At 35.7% G+C, this 14,029-nt stretch overlaps 1 protein-coding gene across 3 annotated transcripts in view; it reads left to right on the top strand.

The window, feature by feature from the left end:
- The window catches only part of CADM2 (cell adhesion molecule 2), a 603,314-nt gene extending 590,836 nt beyond the window's left edge, over nucleotides 1-12,478 (top strand). For all 3 annotated transcript variants that reach the window (XM_026040423.1, XM_026040427.1, XM_026040436.1), the window contains 2 exons: nucleotides 10,027-10,152; nucleotides 11,743-12,478. In XM_026040423.1, coding sequence (XP_025896208.1) covers nucleotides 10,027-10,152; nucleotides 11,743-11,861 — 245 coding nt within the window. In that variant the 3' untranslated portion in view covers nucleotides 11,862-12,478. The remainder of the gene's footprint in view (nucleotides 1-10,026; nucleotides 10,153-11,742) is intronic.
- The last annotated feature ends 1,551 nt before the right edge of the window (nucleotides 12,479-14,029 follow it).

The raw sequence follows: 14,029 nt of genomic DNA, 5'->3' as shown, positions 1-14,029 counted from the left end.
GAACTGAATAGAGAAAGGAAAGGTAAGTGAATTGGTGGAGTGAGCAAATAGGAGAGAGGAAGTCTATTTCTAGAGCCAAAAATACCATGAGATATTTACTAGACTCATAAATGCTTCCAAGCATTTTTTCCAGACCAATGGCTAGAAGGACACAAATTTTAACCATTGCAGTGTGAAAATACTATGCTTTTAAGACCTGTCAAGGAACAAGGGACTTTTGCTGGGCTTTGCAATAGGAATTCAAAGGGCCAAAACTCTCCTTGCTGGGCAGCACCTCTGATTTACACAGACTGTCATTATACACTTTATGGGCGGGATGAATGATCTACAAGACGGAAAAACTTGATACTGCAGACTAGAGATATCTCTGGTGTGGCTAGAGAAGGAGAATTTTCTTTCCTTTAAAATAAGCACTGGGATTTTCAATCTTGAACTAATTTTGTTGTTCTTCTGCGAGTCTTCTGTAAAACTTTAGGAGCTATAAATCACAGGGGAAAAAAAGCTTTTCTCCTCTCCAATAGTTTTTCTTTGATTAATATCACCTTTTCTTTTTCCTACCYTTCTTCTCTTAGGATAAACTATTTAAGAGACCTTTATTAATATAATAAGATACRATTCTCCACTGATTCCAACCACCACTGCAATAAAAGGTGCACACTAAGAGGAGAATGCCAGCATCATTTTCTAATTTTCCCTTGTTTTTTCTGTTGTTTCTTTTTGGAGTGTCTGGTGAGCGAATTCTGTTTTATTACAGGCCCTGAATCTCAGAGTTGCTGTCCAGAAAGAGGCTTGCATTTTTGTTAGTCAATAGAAGAGTATTTGAAACTATTGACATTTTTTAACGAGCAGGCTCTTTCTCGTTTTCAAAGTTTCCCTGTAGCACCGTGCYAGCACACTGCTTACACTTCTTTCCCCAGCTGTAGACTTTGTACAGCTTTTCAACATCAGGGATATAGCTCAGGCTAGTATTAAATTGAGCCTGCCATCTTCAAATAGTGTGAGCACACTCGCCATTTAGTAAAATAAACATGGCCCCATTATTTCTTAATGCCTTGCTTAACAACTTTAAGATTAGACCAYGTCTCCCATACTCCCACTAGGCAGCACTTAAGCAGTGAGTAATATTTCTGTCTGCCGTAGTGAAGTAATCCCAAATGTAAGTAATTTACAGGATGGCATTAGGGACTGTTACAAGAGACATATTGTAATATGTCATGGAAAAAGAAGCCTGCCTTTGCACGTTTGATCAACAGCCAGATGGAAGCTTTTATCACATTTATTTAATCTGAAATATACATAGTAATTACACTGGACCTCTGATTTTTTCAGTCCTCACTTCTGTCTCAAGAGAAGGTGGGAAATGAATCTGTCATTTGCAAACTAGTGTGGATGTGACCCCCCCTTGGTAGAGTTTGGATATATGGCAGCTAGCAGTGTTGACAGTAGGGATCATGAGTGCTGCTAGAAATGAATATGCTCAACTGAGTTAAAAAAGAACAGGCTCATAAAAAAAAACTCTCAAGTTTTTGTTTGTTTATTTGTTTTTGTATGAATACTAGAAACCTTCAGGAAAACAAAGATCAACTTCATTCTTCACAAATCCATTACCAATGAATGGCATTAAGAGCACACACAGTCTGCTACTAAGAGCTAGGTGGTGTTTAACTTTAAGGCATCTGAAAACAACAAAGTCTTAATGTTACCAAGGGAAAATTTGAGTTAAGATACTGAATTCCATCAAGCATGTCATTATTAAATGAGGAAAATATTGTTGCTTCCATTAGTACAGAGATGGCATAAAGGATGGATAGCATTAAATTAAACCACCGGCAAAAATTCAAACAAATTAAACATGTTTTTATTGCTTGGACAGAAACTTCACTAATGGATATTGCTGTTGTGCCAAAGAACTTAGGATTTTATGCCCTAATTAAAATGGTTATAAAAGATTACTTAAATAGTTAATAGGCATACTCACCTTCCTATCAATAATTTACTCTTCTTTTCTGATACTCTGTATCACAGAAGACTATTTCAGATAATGCCTCTTACATTTCTATTTCTGAGATGAGGTGGGTCAGTCAGCATCCTCTTTTGAATCAGTTGTCCTAACCACAAGTATGCCTGGCTAATCTGTTAGAGATATATTGACAGATAAAATATGCTATCGACTGCAAAAAAAAAAAAAAAAAAAAAAAAGAAATTCTGTTACAATTACTCACACTGAGTAGACCCACAGCAGATTAAATTACTATTCAGCATGAATAAGCATATCAGATTCCAGCTTGAAGTGGATGGTTTTGCTGGGGTGTTTTGATGTCGTTATAGGCTTATAATTGTTCTAATCTGATTGGGTAAAAAACTAGTATGACAATCATAAAGAATTCATTTGAACAATATTTTTTCTTCTGTCATAGGATAAGTTTTAATTAGGGTTGTTCTTCAATTAAATTAAAGTTGCCCTTCTGTTTTTCTAATGCCGAGACGCCTGAGGTAGTACTATTATTTAAGCTCTGCAGTTAGCTCTGAGAAGCAATCTTGAGGGAGCTTGTATAAAAGATACCATGAAAACTAAGTTACAGTGTAAAAAATTATAATACTTTTTAGTARTTATGAGCTATTGAGACTTTCTTAAGGCTGGCAGAGTAACTTTAAAATTTGTTTTAATTATTTTCTTCACAATCTTACGATATTTCATGATATTTAAAAGTGATATGTGTTGCTTTTTCATGGTATGTGAAAGATAAGGCCGGAAGAGACCACCTGATTGCCTGGATCCATCCCCCTGTGAAGGCAAGTAGCAGTGGGTTCCTAGTACAGAAAAGCCACCGAGCACAGACTTCATGCTCCCCTTCACAAATTAACTCCATATTCTCTCAAACAGACCTCAGTCTGTAGGAAATTATCAAAAGGTACCACAAGGTACCACAAGGAAGGAAACAGAGGAAATGTTTGGTATCTACATTCTGTGTTAGGTGTCAGTTCATTATTTGTATAGGCAATTAATTCCTGATGACAGGAAAAGGAGGTTTACACATACACACACCTACTCCAGCTGTTGTCTGTCCTTTTTTATGATGAAGAGAAAAAGGAGAGCAGGGATCCGCCTATATTTTGGGAGGAGGAAAGATGACACGTAAGAAATATAATTTCTCTCACAAAATGAGAAGTCACACATCTTGATATTCATGTAGGGTTGGGGTTTTCTTTTTTTTATGTCTAATAAACTGAAGTTTGCAAACTTCAGTCTGCTTTGTTATGTTTTCTACAGCTGGGGCATTAAGGGTATTCCGGAAACTTCAGAAGAACAATAATTTAAATGCCGAAAGCAGGATAACACATCATCTGCCTCTTGTGCTGCACRCTGTGGTTGACTCACTTGGAGCAATGGCTTGTAACAGGGATATATTCTCATTCACCTGTGCCATCTGTCTGTTTCCCCACCTCCTCCTATTTCAGTAGCCATTACTTATATACGGACAAAATACACATATTTCCTCAGACTCGGTTTTGCCTTTCTTATCTTCTACAGAAAGCAGAATAAAGGCAAAAAAAATGCAAATTTTAGCTCTTCTCTAAGGTCAAGTCTGAAGCAATTAATGACTTCATTGAAAGACAAAAATACAATGTGCTCAATAAGAAAAGTTATGTGTTCTAATTAGAGAAACAGTTCTCTTCAGAAACTGGAGCTTTTTTAAAAAAAATTACTAAGGGAAAAAAATCTTTAGAAAACTGTGTCAGTGAAATAAGACACAGGAGAAAATCTGGAACGAGGCTCTAAGGACCCTGAAAAATATTGTTAAACTTTATATTTAACCACTGTAGGTGTCTCATCCTCTTATTATGCTTGCACAAATACGTTTTCAAAATAAATAGATATGGCTGATATTTTTGCTTACGTTTGATATGAGCCACTTACAAATACACTACAAAACCAAAAAAATCTTTCTTTTTTTTTTCTCTTTGGTGGAAGAAATCTCTGATTCACARGCACAACTTGAACTCTCAAAAGGAGCTATATATTCAGCTCAGAAACGTTAGTGTGGGACTTCTATTCTCCTGTGATGTGGGCTTTTATTAATAGGAATGTATATATAATTCAGTGCTGTGGAAAAAAAAAATAAAAACACTCAGAGGCAAAATGTGCCAGCAGTGCTTCTGCAGTAATATGAGGAGAAAAGGCTATCAATTCTTCTGAAGGTTTACAAGTAAACTTTTCTTCTGTCTGTCTTCTCTATAGTTGATTATATTCTACTATTAAAGTAGAAGTTTATATATGCAGTATATTAGTTCACTGTTTTGTTCTTCTTTGCTTCAGGCACTGAAGGAAAAAGAAGCCTGCCACACATTTTAAGTTCAAAATTGGTTAATAACAAAACACATTTTCAATGAATTTCACAACCAGCCCCTTTGGGCAGCTACTCTTTGCAATTTAAATGAAGGAGCAAAAACTTTCTTTTCCCCCTTAACAATACTTTGGCAAGTTTCAAGTGCATGTGTATAGGTGGTATAATGCTATTTTACAAAAAAAGGATTAAAAGTGTCTGTTCCAGCACTCGAGGCTAGGCAAGAGGAATCAAAGTCTGCATTGCCTAAATTAGGATCCTGACATAGGAAAATTCTACTTACCTGCATTTATCACAGAAACCACTGTTGCTGCTTTTCCTAAATCAAATACCTTGTCAACTATCACAGATATTAGTCCGCTCCTATCTCCTATTCTCATATTTATGAGGCAAGGTCCTACTTTAGTGTTCTTCCTTCTGAAGCTGGAGAAAACCCTGAGCACAGGGTAGTTTTGGTTTTGCTTCTTTTCGGTTTACACTTTTTTGCTTCTTTTGCTAAGGCTTATATTTTGAGGACCATCAAAAATTATATGGAACACACAGTTGAACCTGGTAAATGACTTTGAATGAATCTAGCAAGTTTGTTCCATGAACAAACTGCAGAAGAGAACCCTTCCCTGCTTTCCAGTGAAATTGTGCCTCATGATTGAGTGACTTTTTAACGAATGCTGCAGTGTGCACTGCTCCACTAGGAGATAAGAGGCAGAGTAGGGGCACAAGGAGCGGGAGAAGGAGGATGTGCAAAGAGATTAGAGGTTATAAATGCCCTCGGACATATGAAGAGCTTCCAAAGGGATCTGTGCCTTATGAGACACAGTGGAAAGAAATCTTTATTGGAAAATTGATTCTCGGGCAGAGACCTTGACTCAAGCTTTTGTCTCCATTAGGGTTTTTTTTAAGGCATTCCTTCCTATAGATTCTCTGCTGCCTAAGGAGCAAACTTCTACAGCAGCCTCTTCTTTAGGGTTCTTATTGGAAAGCAATGATCTTAAGATCTTTACTGTCACTTAAAAATAGCTGAAATTGATCAATGGTTCCTAAGAAATTAGAACAGAGCAAAAGAACCTGATCACACAAGTCGTCTCTCCTTAGGACATCAATTAGGAATTTCAATGGGGAATACTTCTAATTTAACAATCCATTCCCTGGTGAACATCACAAAACCCAAAAGAAAGAGGCAGCATCCTTGTCCTTTACTTGCTTGCCATATTTAATTATTTATTTATTTGAGTATTTTGTAAGTCCTGTGGCTAAGGCACTTAAATGTAATGCAGCTTCAGATACCTCATAATTTGTGGTTCTTTGCTAGATTTTCCCTAGAAATATTCACTAACTCGCCTTGTCACTCATTCTTGCCCTGTTCAGCTCTTCAAATATAATTGAGCAGTCTTTTTTGTGAGTGTTGTTTAAAGATGATTAGGACCTTTACTTCAATTTTTACTCTGTTAAAAAATGCCCAAAACAAATTATCTCAAAGTAATATTTAAAAAAAATAAAAATTATTTCAGCACCTCAGCCAAACGTATGCCTTACTAAAGTTTTACAATTTCTGTCCTAAAGAAGGGGAGGCCACATGAATATATTCCCCAAAATATGCCACTATTTCACCATTCACAAATGTGCTTGTTCTACCATTGCTCATCTTTTGGTTTATCTGACCCTCTTGCCCAGCCTGCAAGTTAGTGAAGTCAGCTATGCTTGAATAGGAAGGAAACTTATGCAGAAAAAAAAAAATAGATAAATAATTAGCATATACTTTATGTAAATAAATGGAAAAATGCTCAGAAATGTCACTGTTCAACTAATGTGTGAATTCTCATAGAAATATTCTGCATTCTAGAAGTTTGTCATCAGGTCAAAAATTGCACATATGTACTTATTTAATATATCCAAAGGTTTGTTTGACCTATTTCACTTCTTAATGAATAAACCATTTTTGTCCTCTTAGTCATTTTATGTGTGCTATCTTTGTAAGTACATGAACAAACAATAATGGGGACAAATCCCAGAAGCTGAAAATAGATGCAACTTCACAGCATCAGCAATCAGTATTCTAAGAAGACTTTCTAAATTTAGGACAAAAAAACCCCCACACATATAAAAAATAATTTTGAGCTTTGTATCATTATCTTGCTATAAGATCTCCTTAGTCTCATCAAAAAATAAAACAAACAAAAGCAACTGATCTTTGAAGATCTGATGACAAAATTTGAATGTCATTGTCTCAGACCATGCCTATTGTAGCTGCCTGTATKTGCGCGCTAAAAATCAATTTATATTTAAAAAGAGTACAGACTAATTAAAATCTTTCTGGAAACAGCTGGTGGATAAATACTTATGGTAAAATTGAATAATTAAAATTTCATTTACTGCATATATATGTATGTGTGGGTGAGGTTTATCTGGAAAATCTCCGAAAGCTTATGATGAGAATCTAAAAATAATCTTAATACTGTTACATTATTTGGGAAGTAAATTGTGGATCATTTAGCCAAATAAACACTTAGCAATTTTACCAACTTTAATGGGATTTGATAATACAGATGCCAAGGACATTTGAATAAATATATRTGTCTGCTACTCTACAGTTGCCTAAAAGACAAAATGTTACGGTCACTAAACCTTTTATTTCTATTCTTCAGATGCTGTTGAGGCACGTTTTGACACAGTAATTACTTACATGATAGATAACCCAAGATCTGTAATTCACTTCAGGGGCTCAGGTCATTTCATGAATGGCAAAAATACAGTKCATTATTTTATGCATAATGTAGAGCTTATTTATATTTAATGTTAACATTATTTTTATATGAGAAGCACTTTCCCATTCATAATATTGTTTATACTGTGCAGGTTGTCATTTTGAGTTGAAAGTATATATGTTTCACTAGAAAATGTTGGCTATTTTTGAAGATCTTTATTTCATTCCCTTCCTTCCTTTCCTTTCTCTCTTAACAGATAAGTAGCTTGGTGTTAATATAATGGAAACAGGTCATTCTTGGCAAATTTGCCTATTAATAATTATCAATATAATCTTGCTTTGATGTCAAGATTAAAAATTTTTACACAAATACAATATTATTTTTAATTCAGTGTATGGCTAAAGTTAATCTTAAGGTCAAGAATTTCAACATACTAAAAACAGTAAGATCTCATCAATTCAACTACTTCAACACTGCTTAGTGGAAACCATATATTTAGGTCACTTTGGGTAGTTGTTGTATCACCTGCCTCAGAGGAGGAGTGAGGAATCCTGTGTACAGGGAAGATAAAAGCACATAGAATATTCATCTCTCAGGGTATTGTGAGGATTTTTATCTGTAATGTTTATTAAAGCTCACAGAAGGGGTATGTGTAAATCTGGGTATTGAGCTAGGAATGCCCACTGCAATCAGCTTTCCAAAAAATGTCTCTTGGTAGAGAGTTCTGCAAGCCTTTAGAAGTTAGACTCTGGATTWTACTTTCCATGAAGAATGATATTGACCTGCATAATATCCCTTTTAATTCTTTTGCTTTATTTGCAACATTTTAGCAGTGATCGCTTTTGAGAAAGAAAATGTATTTATGCTGCTCCTGGCCCGGTGTTGGGGCAGAGCATCTCCTGCAGGTCACGCAGCCCTGGGCACCTTGCTACTCTCGTGCCCGGACTGGAGCTGCCTTTTAGCTGCAGGGAACAAGTTAACAGTGACTTTGTTACAGGCACCACAGAAGGAGGAATTTGCTAGATTCGAGCAGGCTGGCAAACCTTTCATAAATCCTACAGCAGCTGTCACCTTCCGTTTCCTCAAGCGAGTGGTCACCTCCTTGCCTTGGACACCAGAACTTCCTCAAGGGAAGCGGGCTCCACACTGCTTTGAGGGAGATGAGATTTCAGCCCTCTTCCTTTCCCCCTCAAGGATGCTGGCGGATAGAGCTCAGGGTTATTTTTTCTCATCAAAAGGGAGGTGATACCCTCTTTCAGGTGGATTCTCCATCCACAGCTGAGCACCGCTCATGGTGGCCCCGTGCCAGGAGGTTCGTGTTGGCAGAGGAGGATGCAGGCACACCTTACTTTATAAGCCACTTTTGAGTTCACTAACTACTGCTTCCATYGTGTCCACAGAAGCACTTCTGTGAGCAATTTCCCCCCCACATCCTTTTAGCAGGCAGAAGAGAAACAGCTGGGAGCGCTGAAAGTCAGCCGTGAGTGAAGAAGCCTGCCTCGTGGATCTGGCTGCTGCTACAGACCTCTGTCTGTAACAGGGGGCCATATGGCTCCCTGCTCCAGCAGATCTGGAAATGTAGCTTCAGAATTCTTCACAGTTTCCAAAAGGATGGGGAAAACAAGATTCTTTTATTTAATTTATATAACGGTTCTATGAATGTTTTTATTTTATCTATATATTTGTGTATGTAGGTATATGTATATGTTACCTAAACAGCATGCAGTGATCTGGTCGGCACAGAAGTGTGTAGTCGTGGCACCATAGGATCACCCTTCCAAGCCATTAGCAGAGCCCTATAATCATCTCTATGGACTTAGTCTCTTTTCTGTGTAAATATTTTTCCTGTCTTTCTCTTTGCAAAGTTGTTTGCAGGCTCTTTGTAGAATACAAACTCCTGCGAAGAAAATGCCCTTGAAGCAGTATGTGTAGAGTGATTGCTAGATAGAGGACATGCTAATAACATCTTGAGAGGATCACTATTACTTTGCAGTGGAGGCATTTTCATTAAAAAAAAAAAAAAAAAAGACAAGAAATCTTACCCTATTCCTTGGATTGATTTTCCCCATTTTGTATATTTCAGATTAGTCAACAGTCAATGGTGGCTGGTTCATTGTTAAAAAGCTCCAAGGAATTTGCATCCTGAAGTAGTGTCTTTTCCCGTGATTGCCTCTCAGGAACTTTTGTACAGCACCAGACAATAGAAAAGACAAATGACCAGTACAAGAGAACTTAAATCTGACAGTAGTCCTAACGCACAGAGTTAGTGAAATGACTGGTAAAACAATTTTACACCTGTTAACAGCTTGCTCCCTTTGGGTTAATCGAGTAGTAAATTTGTATAATAAATAGTAAAATTTGTAAACTAACCATAGTGAATTTGCAAACTAACACTCAAGATTCAGTGATGTTCCTCTAGGTTGCCCGGTACCTTTATCTGACCAAATTCATGCAGACTCAGCCATCTTCAGAGGGAACTTGGCGAGGCTGCACTTTATCTGCCTTTTTATTTCTGGTGCAATAGGATGGGAAAGAGAGGAAGAGAATGTATAAGGGTTCCCTACTGAGAATCAGTTCTATAAATTATGTATTATGCAGGCACTATTCTGCTGATGCTATCTGATCCCCAATTCTCAGTTCCTTGTTTTTGCTTCTATAAATAGCTATGGCCAGGTTTTCAGTTGTAAAGTGACGAGGACAAAACCTGAAACCTTTTCCATTTAATAACCTCTGCCAAGGAAGAATAAGGTAATATTTTTCATAACTGTGATGTCCTCAGGGCTTGAACAGTCTGGGAATACAAGCAGCACTATGTTGTTGATAAGATACTAGTAGCAAAAGTGGGAATAGCCATGCTGAATATTAAAGATGAAAATGCCCTGTTTTCAGGATGATCAGTATAAAACTYGGTATTGTGAATTTTCTTGTCAATTTTTGTCTGTGTAGGACCACTTTTGTTTTTTTGTTTCTCCCTCTAGATCCGAATGCTTTTGCTGGAAAGACCGGTCCTGATCACGCTCTTATAGGAGGAATAGTGGCTGTAGTGGTCTTTGTAACACTATGTTCTATAATTCTGCTTGGTCGATACCTGGCAAGACATAAAGGTAGGAAAGATTTGGTCGAAGTTTACTCCCCTTTGGAAGCGAGGTGTAATTTCACGTTGGAGTGCATTTGTCTTTCACCTTTCCTCATCTGCTAAGTAATTGGGACAGCACAGATCATTTCACAGTCTGGTTGTGAGCGAAGTCCCTGATTTTCTGTCAGTTTTACAGTGGCACGTTTACTGACTACGGCAAAGGATAGTTGCTAGTTACGTGCCCATGGCCCACTGGCAAAGAGCCAGTGATTTAGAGAGGCTGAAAGGATTCTAGCCCTTGACTTTCTATTTAATTACCTAATTACATGGCCTCATAATTTTAAGTAATATATCAACTAAGCACAATTGAGTAAACAATTGAGTAAACAAGACAGTCAATTGCCATAAATTGTGTTAATACTTTCAATATGCCTTTAAAAGATAATGTTAAATACTGATGGTGGGTTTTCAAATTACTGTCACTTCTACTAATGATTCCACTGGGATAAGGATTTAATTCATGGGTCAAGTTTATCCTTATTCATATGTTTCACCTTAGGAATTCTACTCCCTTCATTTTGAATCCTCTCCACCTTTAGGGATAACAGAGGTGGAGTGATGCTGACTGACTAAGCCTCTGTATGATCTTATTTTGACCCAGTTAATTCCAAAATAATTTCCAGAGATTTAACCTCTGAATGACTTGTAGACCAGTTGTTAAATTACTTGATTCCCCCTCCTCASTCCTGGAAAAAGTGAGAGAGGGATTCCTGTAATTCATTAAATCTCATTTTCAGTAGAATAATCTTGTGGCTATCAGCCAGAATCTGATTAATGTATTTTTTGATGTAGGGTTTTTTTTTTTTTTAATTTGAATAGGACTGTGTAAGGAAGAAAATAGGGTTTTTTATTAATGAACTAATGAAAATGTGTCTCTTTTGCTTTTCCTCATGAATGCTAACATATGCATCTTATGCCAATGCAAATAATGCTTTTCAGAAAGTTAAAATGGGCTGTKGTACACAGTTCGTTTTATCCATATCCTGGAATTACATAACGTGGCTTTAAAAGTGTCTGTGAGAGTGTATTATGAGTGAATTCAGGTAATGAARCTACCTCTATCTTGTAATTCTGGGAAATGACTAAGATACAATTCTGTGAAATTAAAGTATAGATAAGATCGCTAAAATAGAAAGACAAAAACAATTAGCAGTATTTTTTTTTAATACCCTTAATGAAAATCTGAATCTTCAAAGATGGTTTGTTTTTATGGCTAGATATATCATGAAATATCCAAAACCTTGTCACTTATTCTATAATTGCATGTTGCAGCATTTAGATAGAGTGGATTTGTCTCATGATATTTTTGTCATTTGTCATGAATATATGTGAATCAGCGATAATGTGCTTTATCAGTTTTTATACCATAAATATTTATTGACTAAATTCCAAAGTTGTTTATAACAGCATCATCCATACTGCAACTTTTTAAAGTTACATATTACTCCATTCATGAAGTAATAAACAGCGCTGTTGGAAATTTTGCACCACTTTATACAATACAATGTAAAATATATATATATATATATTCTTTTTCTGTTGTACTGCTTCCTTATAGGAACTTATTTAACAAATGAAGCAAAAGGAGCTGAAGATGCACCGGATGCCGACACAGCCATTATCAATGCAGAAGGCAGTCAAGTCAATGCAGAGGAGAAAAAGGAGTATTTCATTTAGATGCAGAGCTAGAGTCTTGGAGTTTTACTATCAGGCTGACTGCTGGAGAAAACTGGCTATCATTTTTCAGAATTCATTTCTGCCATCTTCTGCTATCTTTATTAACTCACATTCCTGCTATAAGTAGCCAGTTTATGCCAACAATCAGCTGTTGACAATATCATTCTATAATTACAGTATCATGCATAATGCAGGACATTTCTTATTGCCTAAATTCATATCCACTGCTCTCTTAACATACAGTGCTTGAATATACAGCCTTAACAATGTTAATCATTATCGTAATCCAAGTTTTCTACATTTTTAAACGTGTGCAGCTTTCTTCCTCTTCTGTTTTCTTTTGTCATGCTCCATATCAGTATGTCATAGAGTATTCATAATAAATGCTGTTAGGTAAGGACTTAATTTACTTACATAAAAAAAAAGAAGTCTAAGATTAGAGGTTTACAAAGAATGTTTTATACATGTCTAATAATTCAAAAAGCRACTTGTTTTGAGACATATGCCCTAGGAAAACATAACTGGAAGTTTTGTAGTATAGTTTCTTGTATGCTTGAGCTTGTTGGAAAAGAAGTATCAGTCCGCTTTTATTTTATTTTATTTTATTTTGTTTTGTTTTGTTACATTTTAAATGGTACCTTGACAACAGTGCCATGTTTCAGTGATACAAAAAAAATACTATAAAAACAGCTATACAGATTCTGCAAAGTTAGATAGTAGTGCTTCATTTGAAATAAATTAGTTCTGCCCTTTATTGCCTTTTTGGGATCATGAAGGATTAAGAGTCTTTTTGAGTAATTTTTGTTTTTATAATTTATTTGCTTCACATGGACTCACCTGTCTACTCAAATTTGAAGTGTTCATGGGGCACAGCTGCAAAGCATTTTAGTATCTGTATATAGTGCATATAATAAATTCAATTAAACATTATTTGATACATATTTAACTTTTTTGGCAGTAGCTAAGTCAGTCACAAGTGAGCATTTTCTAATTTCCATTATATCCCTTTAGATATATGACTCAAATCAATATTCTGAATAGATAACATGTGTATTAGGTTTTTTTGTTTGTTTGTTTGTTTGGGGTTTTTTTTTTTTTGGTCTGTATGTCCTAGCACTGTTCCGCAGCAAACTTTTCTAGTTCTTGTTAGTTTTTTTCCTTGTTATATAATGGAAGCACAATGTTATATGGAAAGGTAGTTTTAAGCTAACAACCAGTGCACAGCCTCAGGTTTTAAATTACAACCACATTTGATTACTATCCTTATAAAATATTGTTAAGTTGCTAAAATTCTCAATTTTTAATTTGGCAGTTCCAGAGCTGCTTCTCTATGTTGGTTTGCCAAAAAAAAGAGAAAAAAAAAAAAAAAGAGAAAAAAAAAATAGAAGTGTTAAAACAAAAGATATATGTTTTGTGTATACAGTAAATGGACTAATTCTTTATATTAAATTCCTGTCTATGCATTTTGTGAGGTACAAACTTATGTCACCGTGAACAATAGAGAATTCCTGCCATGCTTTTAGCTTCACAGTGAAAGTCTCTTGTTTGAAATTATTTCTGAATTCTTTTTTGTGTAATTGAAAACTGAACAATCACATGCTCTTAAATACAACAACAAAACACTGTAAGCCCATTGGCTTACTTCCTCTTCCAATGAAATAAAAAAGTTGCCATATCAGCTCTTGGTAATGATTCTGCACTGGAGGATGCAAAATAGCCTAGATGGAGTTTGCCTCCTCCTAAGTTTTGCACCTTTAGCAAAAGAGTATTTCTCTCTAGTTGCTATACTTGTGAGGCCTAAAAGYATGATGGTCTGCTAAAAAAGACTTTCCTGGGATTTTATTTTTGTGTGGGGAAGGGAGAGTTTGGAATATGACATCATGTAGTATGGTTAAAATGGAAGATAAAGGTGCTGTGTCAGATTATTTATCAAAGAGTATAAATCTCTTAAGGACAATACTAGAGTATTTTAAATGTTTTTGTTGAAACATTTATCATGTTAATTTCTAAGAAAAAAGGGTGACGTCAATCAAAGCAGCACTTTTTTTCAAACTATACAGACATAAATAATATGATGTGGTTGAGTGTTAACATAATAAATCATATACAGTAYGACATTTTAAAGGAATAAGTCTGCATTGATGTGATTGCATGCTTGTTTTTACAGT

This window comes from Nothoprocta perdicaria, unplaced genomic scaffold (genome assembly GCF_003342845.1).
Source record: "Nothoprocta perdicaria isolate Ctin4 unplaced genomic scaffold, notPer1 scaffold_100, whole genome shotgun sequence".
Classification (NCBI taxonomy): domain Eukaryota; kingdom Metazoa; phylum Chordata; class Aves; order Tinamiformes; family Tinamidae; genus Nothoprocta; species Nothoprocta perdicaria.
Note: the sequence above shows the minus strand (reverse complement) of the source record. Positions and strands in the feature narration are given on the sequence as shown.